Genomic DNA, 14,114 nt, shown 5'->3' with positions numbered 1-14,114 from the left:
AGCAGCCTGCCGGCGAAGCAAACAACTGCATCAGGCTCGTCCTCATTAGCAGCGGCTTACCTAATAAGTCGGAGTCGAGAGGCAGCTCTTCATTTCCCAATCAAAATGCTATTTTTAAACGTTGTATGCCAGCTGTAAAGCCATAGAACAATCAGACAGAAGGCAGCTTTACAAAACACTGTCACAAAGAAAAATGATGTCCCGTAAGTGGCCGAGGCGGAGCTGCGGTGGGGCCGATGTTTCTAAGGCTTTGTTTATTCTAAAGCGCTGCAGCAGAAAAGAACCTGTTAGATTATTGATTGCACTAGCTAAGCGTAAATATCCCCATAAAGCTACTTGTTATTTCAGGACAGGCTTTATGACTTTAAAAACCTGTCCTAATGATCACTTTGGGATCATCTGGAGAATTTATTTTACACTATTACGTTGCGTAAGCAGGATTGCCATTCCATGCGTTGGTATACTTTGGAAGCAGGTCTAAAATAAATCTCACTGACTTTTGCATCTGCTTGGGGGGGCAGGTAAGGTCTGAAATTACCTGAAATGTTCCTTTAAAAGTAAAATATTAAACAGGGGAGATCTTCACCAGAAAGGCGTGTCTCCGTGTCTGAGCCGAGTTTTCAATGCTTCATGCTGCAGAAAGATGTTTCGTTCCGAGCGTCAGTGCCTGCTTAGCAGTGTCCAAAGCTTTACGCAGGGTTGTAACTTGAGCCACAGTCGGGAAACCTTAGCCCCAGGCCATCAAATATTAAAGTGTATGGATATTTTTATGTGTATGAAAGAAGGGTAGAAGCACCATTAAACTGTACGCTTCGCTCTCCAGAGGAGATTGATTGGCCTCTCGAGTCCATGGCAGCCACAGAAACTAGTGCGATGCCTGATGGATAAATGAGTTCAGCTTTACCAACAGGCATGTAATATTATAACATTATACAGGGCCACATTGATCCTCCACAGGATCCAGTCAATAGTGGGAAAAACCATGTTCTTCAACCCATCAGAGCTCTGAGATGTCCGGGCCTCTTAGTCACGCTGCTTCAGACTCAATAGTCTATTGTCTCCGTCCGAGAAAGGAACCTCAAACCGATAAGTCAAAGGTGGGGGGGGGGGTGAAGCGATGATGTCATCCCTGCAGGAGAGCTGGTCAGCCAGCTCCTGAGTCGTGCTCCCTCATTGTAAACCCTCCCAGACAGGTCGGCCAGCCACAGGAGCGAGAAAGGTGACAATGTCTGCACCCAGCATGAGACTAAAATGACACATGACATTTGAATTTATTTGTTTAGCAACGTTTATTTGCCTTTCGGAACAATTATGCATACACTTGAAAGGAGAGAAAGAGAATAGGTCGTGTTAGTTCAACAAACACTGTTTGTGGGATGCAATCTTTTATACAAATAATTTGCTCGAGGTTCTTCTGGCGTATTATTATTTATTTTTTTATAGATCACAAACAGCTGGGATGTGTTACAATATTTCCCTTTATGACTTACAGTGAAAAAGATTTTCTCTATCATTGGCTTCTACGGCCGATACGCATGCGCAAATACATATTACGCATAAGCTATCAAGTAATTAACAAAAGCGCCTTTGTTGAGTGCATGCGCAGATGTTTATCAAAGAATATATTTCGATTATTTATTTCAAATTTGCGCAGAGTGAGATTCGGTATTGGCAGTAAGGTCATCTCTTTATCGCTATATCTTAAATAAACACGAGAAACAAATGGAGAAGCCGCGTGCGTAAAAAGGCGCTCGGCATTGGCTCAGAAGGTGGAGAGGAGAGTGGGCGGTGTCCGGTGGATGCAATGGAGCTACGCGGCGGTATAAAAAACGGGAGGGACGTCAAACACCCTTCACTGGGTGTCATTATACGCTGATGCTCCGCCACATGCGCGCGTCACTGTGGGCAACAGAAGCCTTGCATCAACGCCGAACACGCAAACAGCATCTGACCGGCACGATGGATGGGCAGCATAAAGACCGCAGACAGACTCACTTGTGGATATTGACGTTTCTGACTGTTGTCTAACCTCGAGCACTGGATATCTCGGTCTTTCCTTAATACTTCTTCTGGATACGGATTGTGGAATTGGATCTTCTCTGACAGGATTTGAAAGAAGGATTATTTCTCATCATTTTTTTTCCACCATCGCTGGGTTTACCGGCATCACCACTTGGAATAGAGGAGTTTTGTTGTATAGGACAAACTGATTTTTATTTTTAAGGATACGCATATAAAACTCTAAATAATGGCCGTTTGGTTCACCTCGATCTTCGCAATAGTTATGACAATATTTACTCAGGTAGTATTTTTTTTTAATGTTTGTATATTATATTTGTTTTAATGGGAAAAAAAACATGTTGCATTATTTTTGCTTGTGCTCACTTTTCCTTTTAGGTTCTTGGAACAGGTGTATTCGAGCTAGACCTCCATCACTTTCAGAATTCTAAGGGTTTGCTGGCAAACGGACTTAGTTGCGGCATGACTGGCTGCAGGACTTATTTCAGGGTTTGTTTGAAGAACTTCCAGACCGTGGTTTCTCACGGAGACTGTATATTTGGCAAAGCCTCCACACCTGTTCTGGGCTCCGACTCGTTCAGCATCCAGCAGGACGCCCGGCTGCGTTTGCCGCTCAACTTCACCTGGCCGGTAAGAACACCTGTTCCTCCGTGGAGACACAGCTTTGTGCGGAAACCAAGTAAATGTGTGCGAGACACGTTTAACAGCTTTCAAACGGTTCTCTTTATGTCTATAAAACAAGAGAAAAATAGAGAGAGAGAGAGAAAACTTCTTGTCAGAGCAAAATAAATAAATAAAAATAATAAAAAGTTGAATGAAAGAGATAATTTTATTTTGACATTTTACAGTCTACATCAAATTATCAGAAATCAAAATATTTCATTGCATCTCGACGCCGATCTACATTTCAAATGTCATATAAATATTTTTATGTTACAGAATATAATAGAATATAATAGAAAGCCTTTATTTTCATTGCATGGTGGATATACAACGAGATTAGCCACGTCATCGTAGGTCAGATAAGTGCATGGTTTATGTCAAAACGAAAATGAGAGCAGTCGTTCTCGTATTTTCAGCTTGTGACAAATAAAAAAAAAATATCAAATAATATTAAAAAAGATAAAAAATATCTGTAAAAGAAAAAATACGGAAAAAAATCAATCTGATTTATATGAATATTAATAACACGTTGGTGTTCATTTCCCCCCGTTCTCCACGCAGGGTGCTTTCTCGCTGGTCATTGAAGCCCGATATTCTCCTTCAGCGGACCCACCTGGAGGTGAGGAGACTCAAAATGCTTCTTTGTCGCTAGAGGGAGACATTCCAGATTTTACGCATGCGTAAAAGTCATCTGCAGATGACTGAGTGCCTGTCAGATTTTTTTTTATCAATAGCTCTGACTCGACGTACTGGGAAATGTATGTGGGATTTTAATCCGTGTTTGTTAGGATGCCTTATGAGTCACACGACAATTCCGTACAATCGAATCTATCCAACACAATTGAACTTCCCTTGTTTTATTTTTGGCAGTCATGGGAAAGTGCACAAAGTTATGTGAGAACACGAAGCCTTGCCAAAATTCCCCTGACAACCCTCCCTGGATTTTACACCTTTTTTGTTTGGTCCTTCATAACAGACAAATAATGGTCACATGTGAAAGGAATAGGAACTTTATACACATCAATAAAATCACTAATGGATTAATTTTTACATTTATCATCTACATCATAAACTTGTTAAATATTAATGATTTAACAAAAATAAATTTATGTCTGATGTCCTGTTCTCCACAGACACCACCAACCCTGATTTCTTGATTAGTTCTTTTGCCATCCAAAGACAGTTGGGAATAGGGCATGAGTGGTCCCAGGATGTCCAGAGCGGGATGCAGACGGAGCTAAGGTACTCGTACCGGTTCATCTGCAATGACAATTACTACGGGGACACTTGTTCCAAAATATGCGCTCCAAGAGATGACCATTTTGGCCACTACACCTGCAAGCCTGACGGGCAAATAGCCTGTCTACCAGGATGGAAGGGAGAATACTGCCAAGAACGTAAGCAAGAGTACAGACACCATATGGGCATTTTCCTCTGTTTGTGGTTAAAGGTCACGAGGCACATCGTAGGCAAGTGTGTCCAAAAGCAAGTTGAAAAGGCCTAGACCTAATTTACAAAACATATTTATTAGAGCTTGTGCAGATTAAAGACACTCATGTGGGAAACGATATAGAAATATGTGTTTCATATTTTATTTTAAATGTCTTTTTAAACAAAAAGGTTTAGTCAACAATTTGTTGTTTGAGGGTCAAATACTCCTGTTACTGAGACTGAGCAAGGTGTGTATGATTTTACACACCCAAACACGGAAAGACGAGCCTCTGCTGTGAAATTTGAAGACAGGGAGTCCAATTAGTGCACTTTCTCTCTGGGCGCGTGCGGCTTTAATCCAGTTCTGTGGTCGCCCAGCAGCGCGTGCGCCGGGGTTAATCGCAGCATTATCGCCCGCCACGCGCCACTAAATTGCGGACCCTATTGTTGAGGCGGTGTAGGGCAGCAGCTGCAAGTGGGGCTCGAACTCCCCACTGAAAACAATGAGGCAGCTGTCCTGCTCTTTTGAGAACAAGCATCTGCTGTTCACTAACCAGCCGTTCAACACTAGAAAACCAAACAAATAAAAAGTCACACACAGAACAGTGGTGACAATTCAGCTCTCTATTGAAAGAATTTTGTGACCCATTTTTACCACGCGAAGGTAAACATTTAAATGTGATGCAAGTGTCATTATCAGCTTGATATAAATGTGGGATTAAAAACCTTTAAATGAGTTGTTTTTGTCCTTTTATTTCTCTTTACAGCCATCTGCCTTGAGGGATGCATCGAAACGAATGGAAACTGTACGCTACCTGGAGAGTGCAAGTGAGCATTCATTCACTTGCATGAGTACCTTTCATTTTTTTTCTTAATTATTGTTTGGCATCATGCAAACCACCAAGGCAACGATTTACATAAAATAGATTTTTTTTTTAAAGCGCAAGATGGTGGAATAAAACATTACAGTATGAACTAACAGCCATGTTTTACTGTTTAATGTGTGATCAGATGCAGAAAGGGTTGGCAAGGACTCTTTTGTGATGTATGCAAACTTCATCCATCATGTAAACACGGTACCTGCAAAGAGCCGTGGCAGTGCACCTGCAAGGAAGGCTGGGGAGGCATCTTTTGTGACCAAGGTGTGTACCTGCCTCTGTCCCTAACCTGCATGCAACATGAGAACTGTGGATGACATCATGTTTGTTTGTAGATCTGAACTATTGCACCCACCACAAACCCTGCACCAATGGGGCTACATGTATGAACACAGGCCAGGGCAGCTATACATGCACCTGTCTGCCAGGTTTCACCGGAGTTGACTGTGACTTGGAGGTCAGAGAGTGTGACAGCCAGCCCTGTCGCAATGGAGGCCACTGCTTGGTGAGTCCGGAAGTCTCTCTCTCTCCTTTCCCACAACAAAGGCTTTCCTGTTTTTGTTTTTGCCTCGGTCTATCTGCTTGAACAGGAGGATGCTATCGATTGTCAAGTCAGTAGATGACCCAGTTCTCATAGTGTGGACTGCAAATAGATTCGAACTGTGGATAATGGAGTTCGTTGAGGCAGCCATGGACAGGATACGATAAAACAAATCATCTGACAGGCATCTTTTTGATAAGCTTTGTATGTTTTCTTCTGCAGGACTCTGAGAATGGCTACAAGTGTGTGTGCCCACAGGGGTTTGAAGGGACACACTGTGAACACAGGATGCTGACCTGCGCAGATACACCCTGCTTTCATGGTGGCAAGTGTAGAGAGAGGGACAATGGACGTGCTTACATATGCGAGTGTCCAGCAGGCTACACTGGACTCAATTGTGAGAAGAAGGTGGATAAATGTACCTCGCTACAATGCACCAATGGTAACACATCATGAACTATACAGCTTTCTTGTGTTGCAAAAGAAACATAAGGAAGGCTTGTGTAATGCGCTGTTCTTTTGCACAGGTGGGCATTGTCTGATTCATGGTAACCACCGACAATGCAGCTGTCGCTCAGGCTTCACAGGTCTGCGTTGTGAGATCAACATCAACGAGTGTGCCAGGAACCCTTGTGCAAATGGGTCCACCTGCATAGACCGTATCAACGACTACACCTGCACCTGCCCCGCCGGACACACAGGCCGCCACTGTGACAAGCCAACAGACCGCTGCGCCTCTCTATCCTGTCTGAACGGCGGGGCCTGCGCCATTGGGACAAAAGGCCACCCTACCTGCATCTGCCCCGACCAATACAGCGGCCCCCAGTGCCAGTTCAACGACGCGCCTTCGCCCAACACCCCCAGCCCTAACAAAGGCTGGGAGTCCAAGGACAAGTTAAGCTTAGCAGCGATCAGCATGGGTGTTGGCCTAGTTGTCTCTCTGGTGCTTCTCTGCATGGTGGCGGTAGTGCTGCGTCATGTTAAGAGGCAACGGAACAAAGAACAAGACTCGGAGACAATGAACAACCTCTCTAAGGGTGATTTTCAGAAAGAGAACCTCATCTCTACTCTAGAACTCAAGAACAACAATAAGAAGATTGATTTGGAGGCGGACTGTCCCAGAGAAAAGTCTAATCACAAACACATCAACCACTACCACTTGGACTATAAAACCTCCACGGGGTACAAGGATGAACTGTCCCTTTTAGACAGAGATGAAAACTGTGAAAAGACAATAGAAGACAGAAAACAACTACCTAGAATATACAGGTAAGAGGATATGAAAGCATTGAATCCTCCATGTTGTTATTATGTTCTGCCAAACAACATGGGATCATTTGATCAGAATATCAGATCATTGACAGTTTTTGCGCTCAACAATTGATATTGTGTTTTTTTTCACTCCACAGTAACAGGCCAGAGTGTAGAATATCAACAGTTTGTTCCCCCAGCGACTCAGAGTACCAGTCTGTATGTGCAACCGCAGAGGAAAGACAAGAATGCGTCATGGCAACTGAGGTGAGTTTGCTTTTATTTCTAATACTTTCTGTTATTTCAGATATTACATTTAATACTGATCTAGTCATAGATTTAATATGTCGTTGTTGTTTTTTCCAGGTATAATAAACAGAAGATATTATTCACTCTCAACGATGGATGTCTTGTGGACTGTTTACAAGGATGGAGAGACTGGGATTTATTTAAATGCAAGTTGCTGCTCTTGAAAACTTGATAACTGGATTCAGTAGACGTGAAGCTATTAATTTTTTGTGAGAATGTAAAGACCGAATAGAAATAATGAGCAAAATTCACTTGTGGATGCGCCTTCGATGTGTTTCGACTCCAAGCCTTCTGTGTTTCATCCGACTTTATCCAGTCGCCTCCGGCTCTGATGTTTATGCGTCGCTTAGAGGGACCATCTTAACGTGCTCCTCTCCACGTTATTGCAGTAATCAGCAATCAACAAATCATCTTACTGCCAACAAGCCGGAAGGAGCCAGCCTTTTTCAATTATTTGTGGCCTGCAATGTGCCATGCAAACAAACAAAAAAGTCAGCATTGTGCTAAATTCTAAAATAAATAAATACTGAGAACGGTTCATTTTTTAAATAATATTTAGCATCATCAGTTTTGTAAATCCTTTTTCTAAATAAAGAATGTATACAGCCAAGATCACAGAGCCTTACATGTGTGTTTAAGAAAAATATATTACCCTGCCTTATTTTGATCCCTTTGCACAGCAACAAGGAGATAATATAAAAGATCAAAAAGATGCGATGTGTTATAGCGCCATGCAGGGAAACTCACGACAAGGCCTTAATTAACATTATGCAAGATCCCCCCTTAGATAAAGACGGAGAAATATATGAAGTGACTATTGTACCAAGGATGCCTTCAAAGGAAATTACTTAACCAATAATGTTATTTTGTAAGATCACTATTTCATTAGTAATTTAAGAATATGAAGCATTGATCTTTATCCATGTTTTATAAGATTAATGTGTGTATATACTGTATATTTATGTCAATATTAGATAGAAGTATGAACATCTGTTTTTAAGTTTAAAGATACCCAGGAAAGGTGAATTTATTTTATATACGTATGTGTTGTCAGTGTCTTACTTTTCTTTTTGTTATAAAAAGAAACAATGAATACATATCTGGTACACTGCTTGTTTGTTGCTCTTTATTGGTCGAGTGTACATATGGTTTAATAGAGTTCCTAATTTGCATGTTGGAATTATCGAGAAACTTAATTCATGTCAAGATGATGTGAAATGGCTTCATTGTCTGTAGATAATAGATACTGTCATATATTTGGCCTGGTAGCATTTCTAATGATTCCATGTTTATGTCTATGACCTATTTGTGTGATGGGCAGCAACATAAGGAATATCTCAATCAAAAAAGATGTAATGACATCTGTATGTGAAAATAAAGAGTCCTTGTAGTCTTTTTACAGCGTGAAAAGTGATCTCTCGTGGCGCTGACTGTAAACTGAACTGGTCGGGAGATGATTGAGATGACTTAACAAAACTTGACTTATGTTTGTGCACGCGTGTCAAACAGGTACTCCACATCCCAGTAGTTAAAAAGCAATAACCATGCAGCAGAAATCAACAAATGTCATTCTGGTGGAGGAGTGATTGTAGTGCTGTTCCTGGATTATGTGCTGTAATTGATTCTGCATCGTATAACTTGTCCTTCATCCCCAAAAAAATTTATTTGTCTCTGTGTGCCTCAAAAAGTCAAAAATATTCTGCAGAGAACAATGAGATATTTTCTGTTGAAATCTGAAATCTGTTGAAAATGAACACTTGAGTTACGAGACCAAAGCATAGAGAAGTGCGTTTTACAGCCACTTGGGGGCAGGAAGCCTTATGTAAAGTTAGGAGAAGTTTCTACCGCTGTTTTCATGTCAGTTCCACTACCATAAAGCACATTAAACGAGAAAGCTGGCCGGAAAGTTATAAGATGGCTAAAGAGATCACAGGAGATCACATAAATCTCGGCTATTTAGAGGTAATATTCGACTGTAGTTGTAAATTCAAGGACGCAAAAGCCGCGCCCATGTTTCAAAATAATTATGATCGAGTATTAGGGAATCAGGTTTATGAGCCTTTGAACACGATGCGTGCCAAATTAAAAAGCATTTTATTTAAATGTTGGAACAAGTATCGTGTGTGTAAGAAAGAAAGAAAGAAAGAAAAATTGTCATAACTTTGTTTTAGTAAAACTACTCATTAAATGGAAATAAACTGCTGAGACTGGAACAAAGTGTTCTGTACCATCTTCAAACAGAACGTTTGGCGCAGGAGTTAACGACTTGGTTGTTGATTTATCGTGACTGGTTTATCCGGCAATTAATCCCGCCCCTTCTTTGACATGATTGGTCGAGACCGTCTCACTCAGACGCCCTCTGAACAACAAATACACGTGGTTGGACTGAAGAGAGGATTTGTTTTTGCCTTGACGCTGCTTTTGAAAATAATGTTTTCATACTTAGGAAATATTAGCGGCAGGAGAAATAGCCTATAGGAATGTGTTGACAATATCACAAAACGAGGACAGATTGTTAAAAAACAAGCCACTGCAATGGAACATCTGGACGTCTCCAAAGAAACGAACAACCTGTGGATTTTTGGATATGGCTCCTTAGTGTGGAGACCAGATTTTGATTATAAGAGGAGCAAAGTCGGCTTCATTATGGGCTACAAAAGGCGCTTCTGGCATGGAGATGATTTTTACCGAGGAAACAAGAAAAGGGTAATATTCTAATATAAGATTAGCACCTAACTTTGTGTTGCTCCTCAAATAGGTCTATTTTCGAACAGATGCTTTGCTTAAATTATATTTAATGACGTGTTTGCTGTTATAGACATGTCCCTCACCATGTGTCCTTCCTCTCCACAGCCAGGCAGAGTCGTCACACTAGTGGACGATCCGGAGGTCAGTGTTTACAGCATCAACCAGCATTCCGTAGTCAATAGAACATGATTGGTTCCTATAACCTTAAATTACAGCAATTCCTTGTCAAGGCGACCTGAAAAAGAGATTTATTCTCAAGAAACTTTATGTTTTTAACAAAGATTAAATCAAGTAAATTAAAATAATAAAATAATTTATTTTGTTGGGTGTTGGCAGAGTGTTTGCCAGTCTTTTTTCCATAACATTACTTGAAACTGTGTGTTTTTATCAAAGCACAGGTGCGCTAGTATCACATTGAACTACTCGACCATGGTCACCGAGGTCCAAAAAGCACAAGTGTATATTTTACTAATTACTTATGTGGTTAAAATAGTTATTATAACACAAATGTTGTATCTCCTCTCCTATTGCTTTCCATCAGACATGCACATGGGGTGTAGCCTACGAGGTTAGTGAGTCCCAGGTCGAAGTGTCCCTCCGGTCTCTGCACACACGAGAGGTTGTGACGGGAGGTTACATGAAGAAGACGATTCACTTCTTCCCAAAGGATGATAGACGGTCCCCCCTGTCGGCACTCGTCTACATCGCTACTTCTGACAACCCCAGCTACCTCGGCCCAGCCCCAGACAGAGATATTGCCGCCCAGATTGCCCTCTGCAGTGGAAACATTGGACCAAATCTTGAATACCTTTTGCGGCTGGCGGACTTCATGAGGACGTGCTGTCCTGAGGTAGAGGATGAGCACCTCTTCTCTATTGAAGCAGCCGCTCTGAACAGTTTCCGTTAGTCTGGCAGGATCTAACCCCCACAATCAGAAACCCCAACTGCTTGGAGCTGACCAGCAAACTCCATTATACACTCCACTTCCTGAAAATGTTGATCATTGGATGTTATGTGAATTGGGAAATGTGGCAGCACATATTTGACTATATTCATTGTTTGATAGAATAATCCTTTTGAATTCTATGAAAATATCTGAGAGGGGGCATCTTAAGGCTTTACTATTTTAAGGGTGCTATATAAAATCAATATATTCTCCTTGCTTCACATTTATGGACTCTAAAGCTGGAAAATGTAATATGAGTGGGCCACAGATGTTTTACTTTATATGGTGTATAAGGCAGAAGCACCTTCTGCCTTAAAAAGTCTCAAAGAGAGCTGCCCTATCTTTTTGAATGTCTTGTACTGTAATACATGCTACTGTGTGACTGTACTTGTACTCTAACATTCTATCTAATAAATATATTCATTCATATTCATTCATTACACTATTGTTTTAAAGAGTCTCAGAGGTGATATCATACTTTATGTTTTTAAAATGCATTTTAATGAAGATGAACAATAAAGGTGTTAATGGTTTCATGCTGCCTATGTTTAATTTTCCAAACTCTTAGATCAAAAGGCTGAATCTGTGTTTCAGCAGCTGTTGGTAACTTGTTTCTTCTCATCCTAACAGCACACCAACACGGTCTTTAAATTCAACCTGCTTGCAGCAGTACTTTTTACTGTTCATGTATTTTGGGATGGGTCCCGGAATACCTGACTAAATACCTGACTACACCCCCCAACCTCTGATAAGCCTGAGGTGCTTCTCTGCTGCAGTCACTCTGGCTGGTACACATTGTTCTTTGTTGCAGCTATAGGTAGTGACGGCTCCTTGAAGAAGAGGTCACACCAAATTCCCCGTCGTTGAGTCAATTAATCGATGACTGAAAAGAAAAATGATAACACATTACACACATCAAAAAAACCTCCCTGAGCCACTAAAGTAATCACCTAACTCTGAACTGTTATTTATTTAAAGTGTATTTTGTTAGAGAGAGAGACTCACTGTTTCCTTGTGAGTAAATCTCTATCTTTGTATTTCTGGCTGGATTTCTGACGAAACTTCATCCTCTCTATTAAAACAAAGCTCTGCAACTACTTGTGTTGACATTAGGACACTATAACTAAGTCAGAGTGTCGATACTTGCTGGTGTCTAGCAGGTATGATGAAACGGTTTGTCATCTTGTTTTTTCTCAGCATGCTATATTCACCACATGTAATTTGCTGTTTACCACTAAATGGACTAACGCAGTCATACCTTTGACTCTAAAGCCGAATTAGAAGCGATGATGCCAGGATACGTCACTCACCAAATAGACACGTGAAGATGCTTCCATGGAGCTGAACACCGTCACAGGTTTTTATTATTGTTATGATTATTGCTTGTGTCAGTTTTATTGATTATGAGCCATGAAACCTAAAAGATGCAGATGAGCAAACTGTGTGTTATGGTAACAGCGATCATGAGCAAATGCTTCATCGTCTGCCTTGCAGGAATGCCAGGAATCCCAAATTACTGTTACTTCCTTTTGAGCCTGAACAAGTACATTTAACAATGTCAATAAATCATGGTGAGAGACAAAGCTAATGTGCAATGACATAGGATGTTCAGACAGGCGTTCATCTTAACTGCCCTGTGCAACAGGTTTACATTACGTAATCGTAGAGACACTTTCACACTGGACATTTAACAGCCTCTTGGTGCCTCTGTGATTTGCCCTCTCCATTTTTTGCTCTATTCCTTTTTGTTTGCATTACAGTTTATCTTAGTCGCTTTGGTGCTTTTCTCAGATCAGAATGAAATTTCTCCTTCCTCTGAGCAAATTGCAAATGCTTTTATACATCTATCAGGTGCTTTCATACAATTCTCTGCTGTTTTATAACATCATCATTTGCTTATGTCATGTAAGTCAAAATGAACTCTACTTATGGATGCTGAATAGTTCTTCTCAATAAAACTAATAGTCTTCATTTCATTTCTTGAGTCATTACATACAAAATTGTTGCACTACTTATCAAATCCCATCAAATGGCCCTGCAAGCAGCCCTGGAGGCAGCATGTGGTGACATCACAGCAGAGTAATGCAGAGGGTGGATTCGCCACTCCCGGAGATTCTTTCCTCGCTGCTTTGCAAGGGATGATATCTGTTGTCATGCAAACGAAAATATGTGTCCAGACAAACAGGAACGTCTGGATGTGATTTCAGAGTCCGCAGGGTGATTTGCTGATGTTCAGTTTGTGCACAGCTCTAGCAAAAGGGTGTTTCTTATGTTTGTTCTAAATCAGTGACTGTAGTATATTATTCTTTTGCACAATGCTGTAGAATTGCAAAGAGCATATACAGTAAAGATGTGGAATGTACTTATTCAGTGTCTTGTACTCACTTACTCCCCTAAATACATCAATGTGTAACTTTACTGTAGTTTCCAAATGGCTGTACAAGTAGTGTATAGTGCTTTACTGAGCATTTTCAGGTATTGCCACTGAGTTCTTATGTTTTTTTCTGCATGGGAAACCACTGAGAGAATAAACTGTCATAATGAAAACATGACAAAGCCATTTGACTCTCTTGTTCATAAATGATGGTGTCTCAACTTCCCATTTTGATGACTCTGGCAGTTTCCTTGACAAATGTCCAAACAGTCATATCTTGGTGGATGAGGCCTTTAGTGAGAAAACTACAAATTACAAGAAGGATCCAGCCCCCTCTACTGGAAAACAGGATGTGTGTGGATACATATTATGTGAAGCCGAAATTCATTACTGTAAAATCTAACCGCACAAGCATGAAGAGAAAAGCTTTTTCGAACTTATTTAGTAACAAATCTCATGAACATCACCACAAACTGTTCTTTCTCCAAAGTGCTGATCGGCCCAACAACCCCCCCCCCCCCCCCCGCATTATAATCAGTCAATTTCTGCAGTTTCCTGTTTAAATAGATGCTAATCGGGTTCTGAAAGAATATATGCTGCTGCATGGATTGATGTGGAGCCAGTCAGCATTCCGACAGTCATCATCTCCTGATTTCATTTCACTTGCTTTTGACAGAATCAAGTTTCAGATAGCTCCACAGATGATGCGTGCGATTCTCTTCGGAGGGTCAAGTGGGATTAGTCCACTGTTCCTGGACCCCTGCCAGGGTTTAATGGAGCAGGAGTAACTAAACTGACAGGGATGCTCGCCGGCCAACAAAAGCCCCAAAACACCAGGCTTTGCTTAAAAATTGGGACATTCTGACTTACCCTAAGCCGGTTGAGATCAAGATGATTCTACGCTGGTTATTGCATTAATTCAGATTAACTGCAAATGCACTGATCCAACAAAAA

The 14,114-nt window shown here is 41.0% G+C and overlaps 2 protein-coding genes across 2 annotated transcripts; both read left to right on the top strand.

Moving 5' to 3' along the window:
- The first annotated feature begins 2,126 nt into the window (after positions 1 to 2,126).
- LOC137907548 (delta-like protein 4) lies at positions 2,127 to 7,493 on the top strand. Its single transcript, XM_068751895.1, has 11 exons — positions 2,127 to 2,302; positions 2,398 to 2,649; positions 3,244 to 3,301; positions 3,816 to 4,079; positions 4,881 to 4,941; positions 5,125 to 5,255; positions 5,327 to 5,496; positions 5,755 to 5,974; positions 6,060 to 6,801; positions 6,942 to 7,050; positions 7,150 to 7,493. Exons 1-11 carry the CDS (start codon positions 2,249 to 2,251, stop codon positions 7,153 to 7,155), a joined length of 2,067 nt encoding a protein of 688 aa, XP_068607996.1. The 5' UTR covers positions 2,127 to 2,248; the 3' UTR covers positions 7,156 to 7,493.
- A 1,990-nt stretch (positions 7,494 to 9,483) lies between these two features.
- On the top strand, positions 9,484 to 11,313 carry LOC137907585 (glutathione-specific gamma-glutamylcyclotransferase 1-like). Its single transcript, XM_068751937.1, has 3 exons — positions 9,484 to 9,798; positions 9,946 to 9,981; positions 10,382 to 11,313. Exons 1-3 carry the CDS (start codon positions 9,628 to 9,630, stop codon positions 10,745 to 10,747), a joined length of 573 nt encoding a protein of 190 aa, XP_068608038.1. The 5' UTR covers positions 9,484 to 9,627; the 3' UTR covers positions 10,748 to 11,313.
- Positions 11,314 to 14,114: the final 2,801 nt, after the last annotated feature.

Source organism: Brachionichthys hirsutus, chromosome 18, assembly GCF_040956055.1.
Source record: "Brachionichthys hirsutus isolate HB-005 chromosome 18, CSIRO-AGI_Bhir_v1, whole genome shotgun sequence".
Classification (NCBI taxonomy): Eukaryota; Metazoa; Chordata; class Actinopteri; order Lophiiformes; family Brachionichthyidae; genus Brachionichthys; species Brachionichthys hirsutus.
The sequence above is the reverse complement of the archived record's forward strand: the minus strand, read 5'-3'. Positions and strand labels throughout refer to the sequence as shown.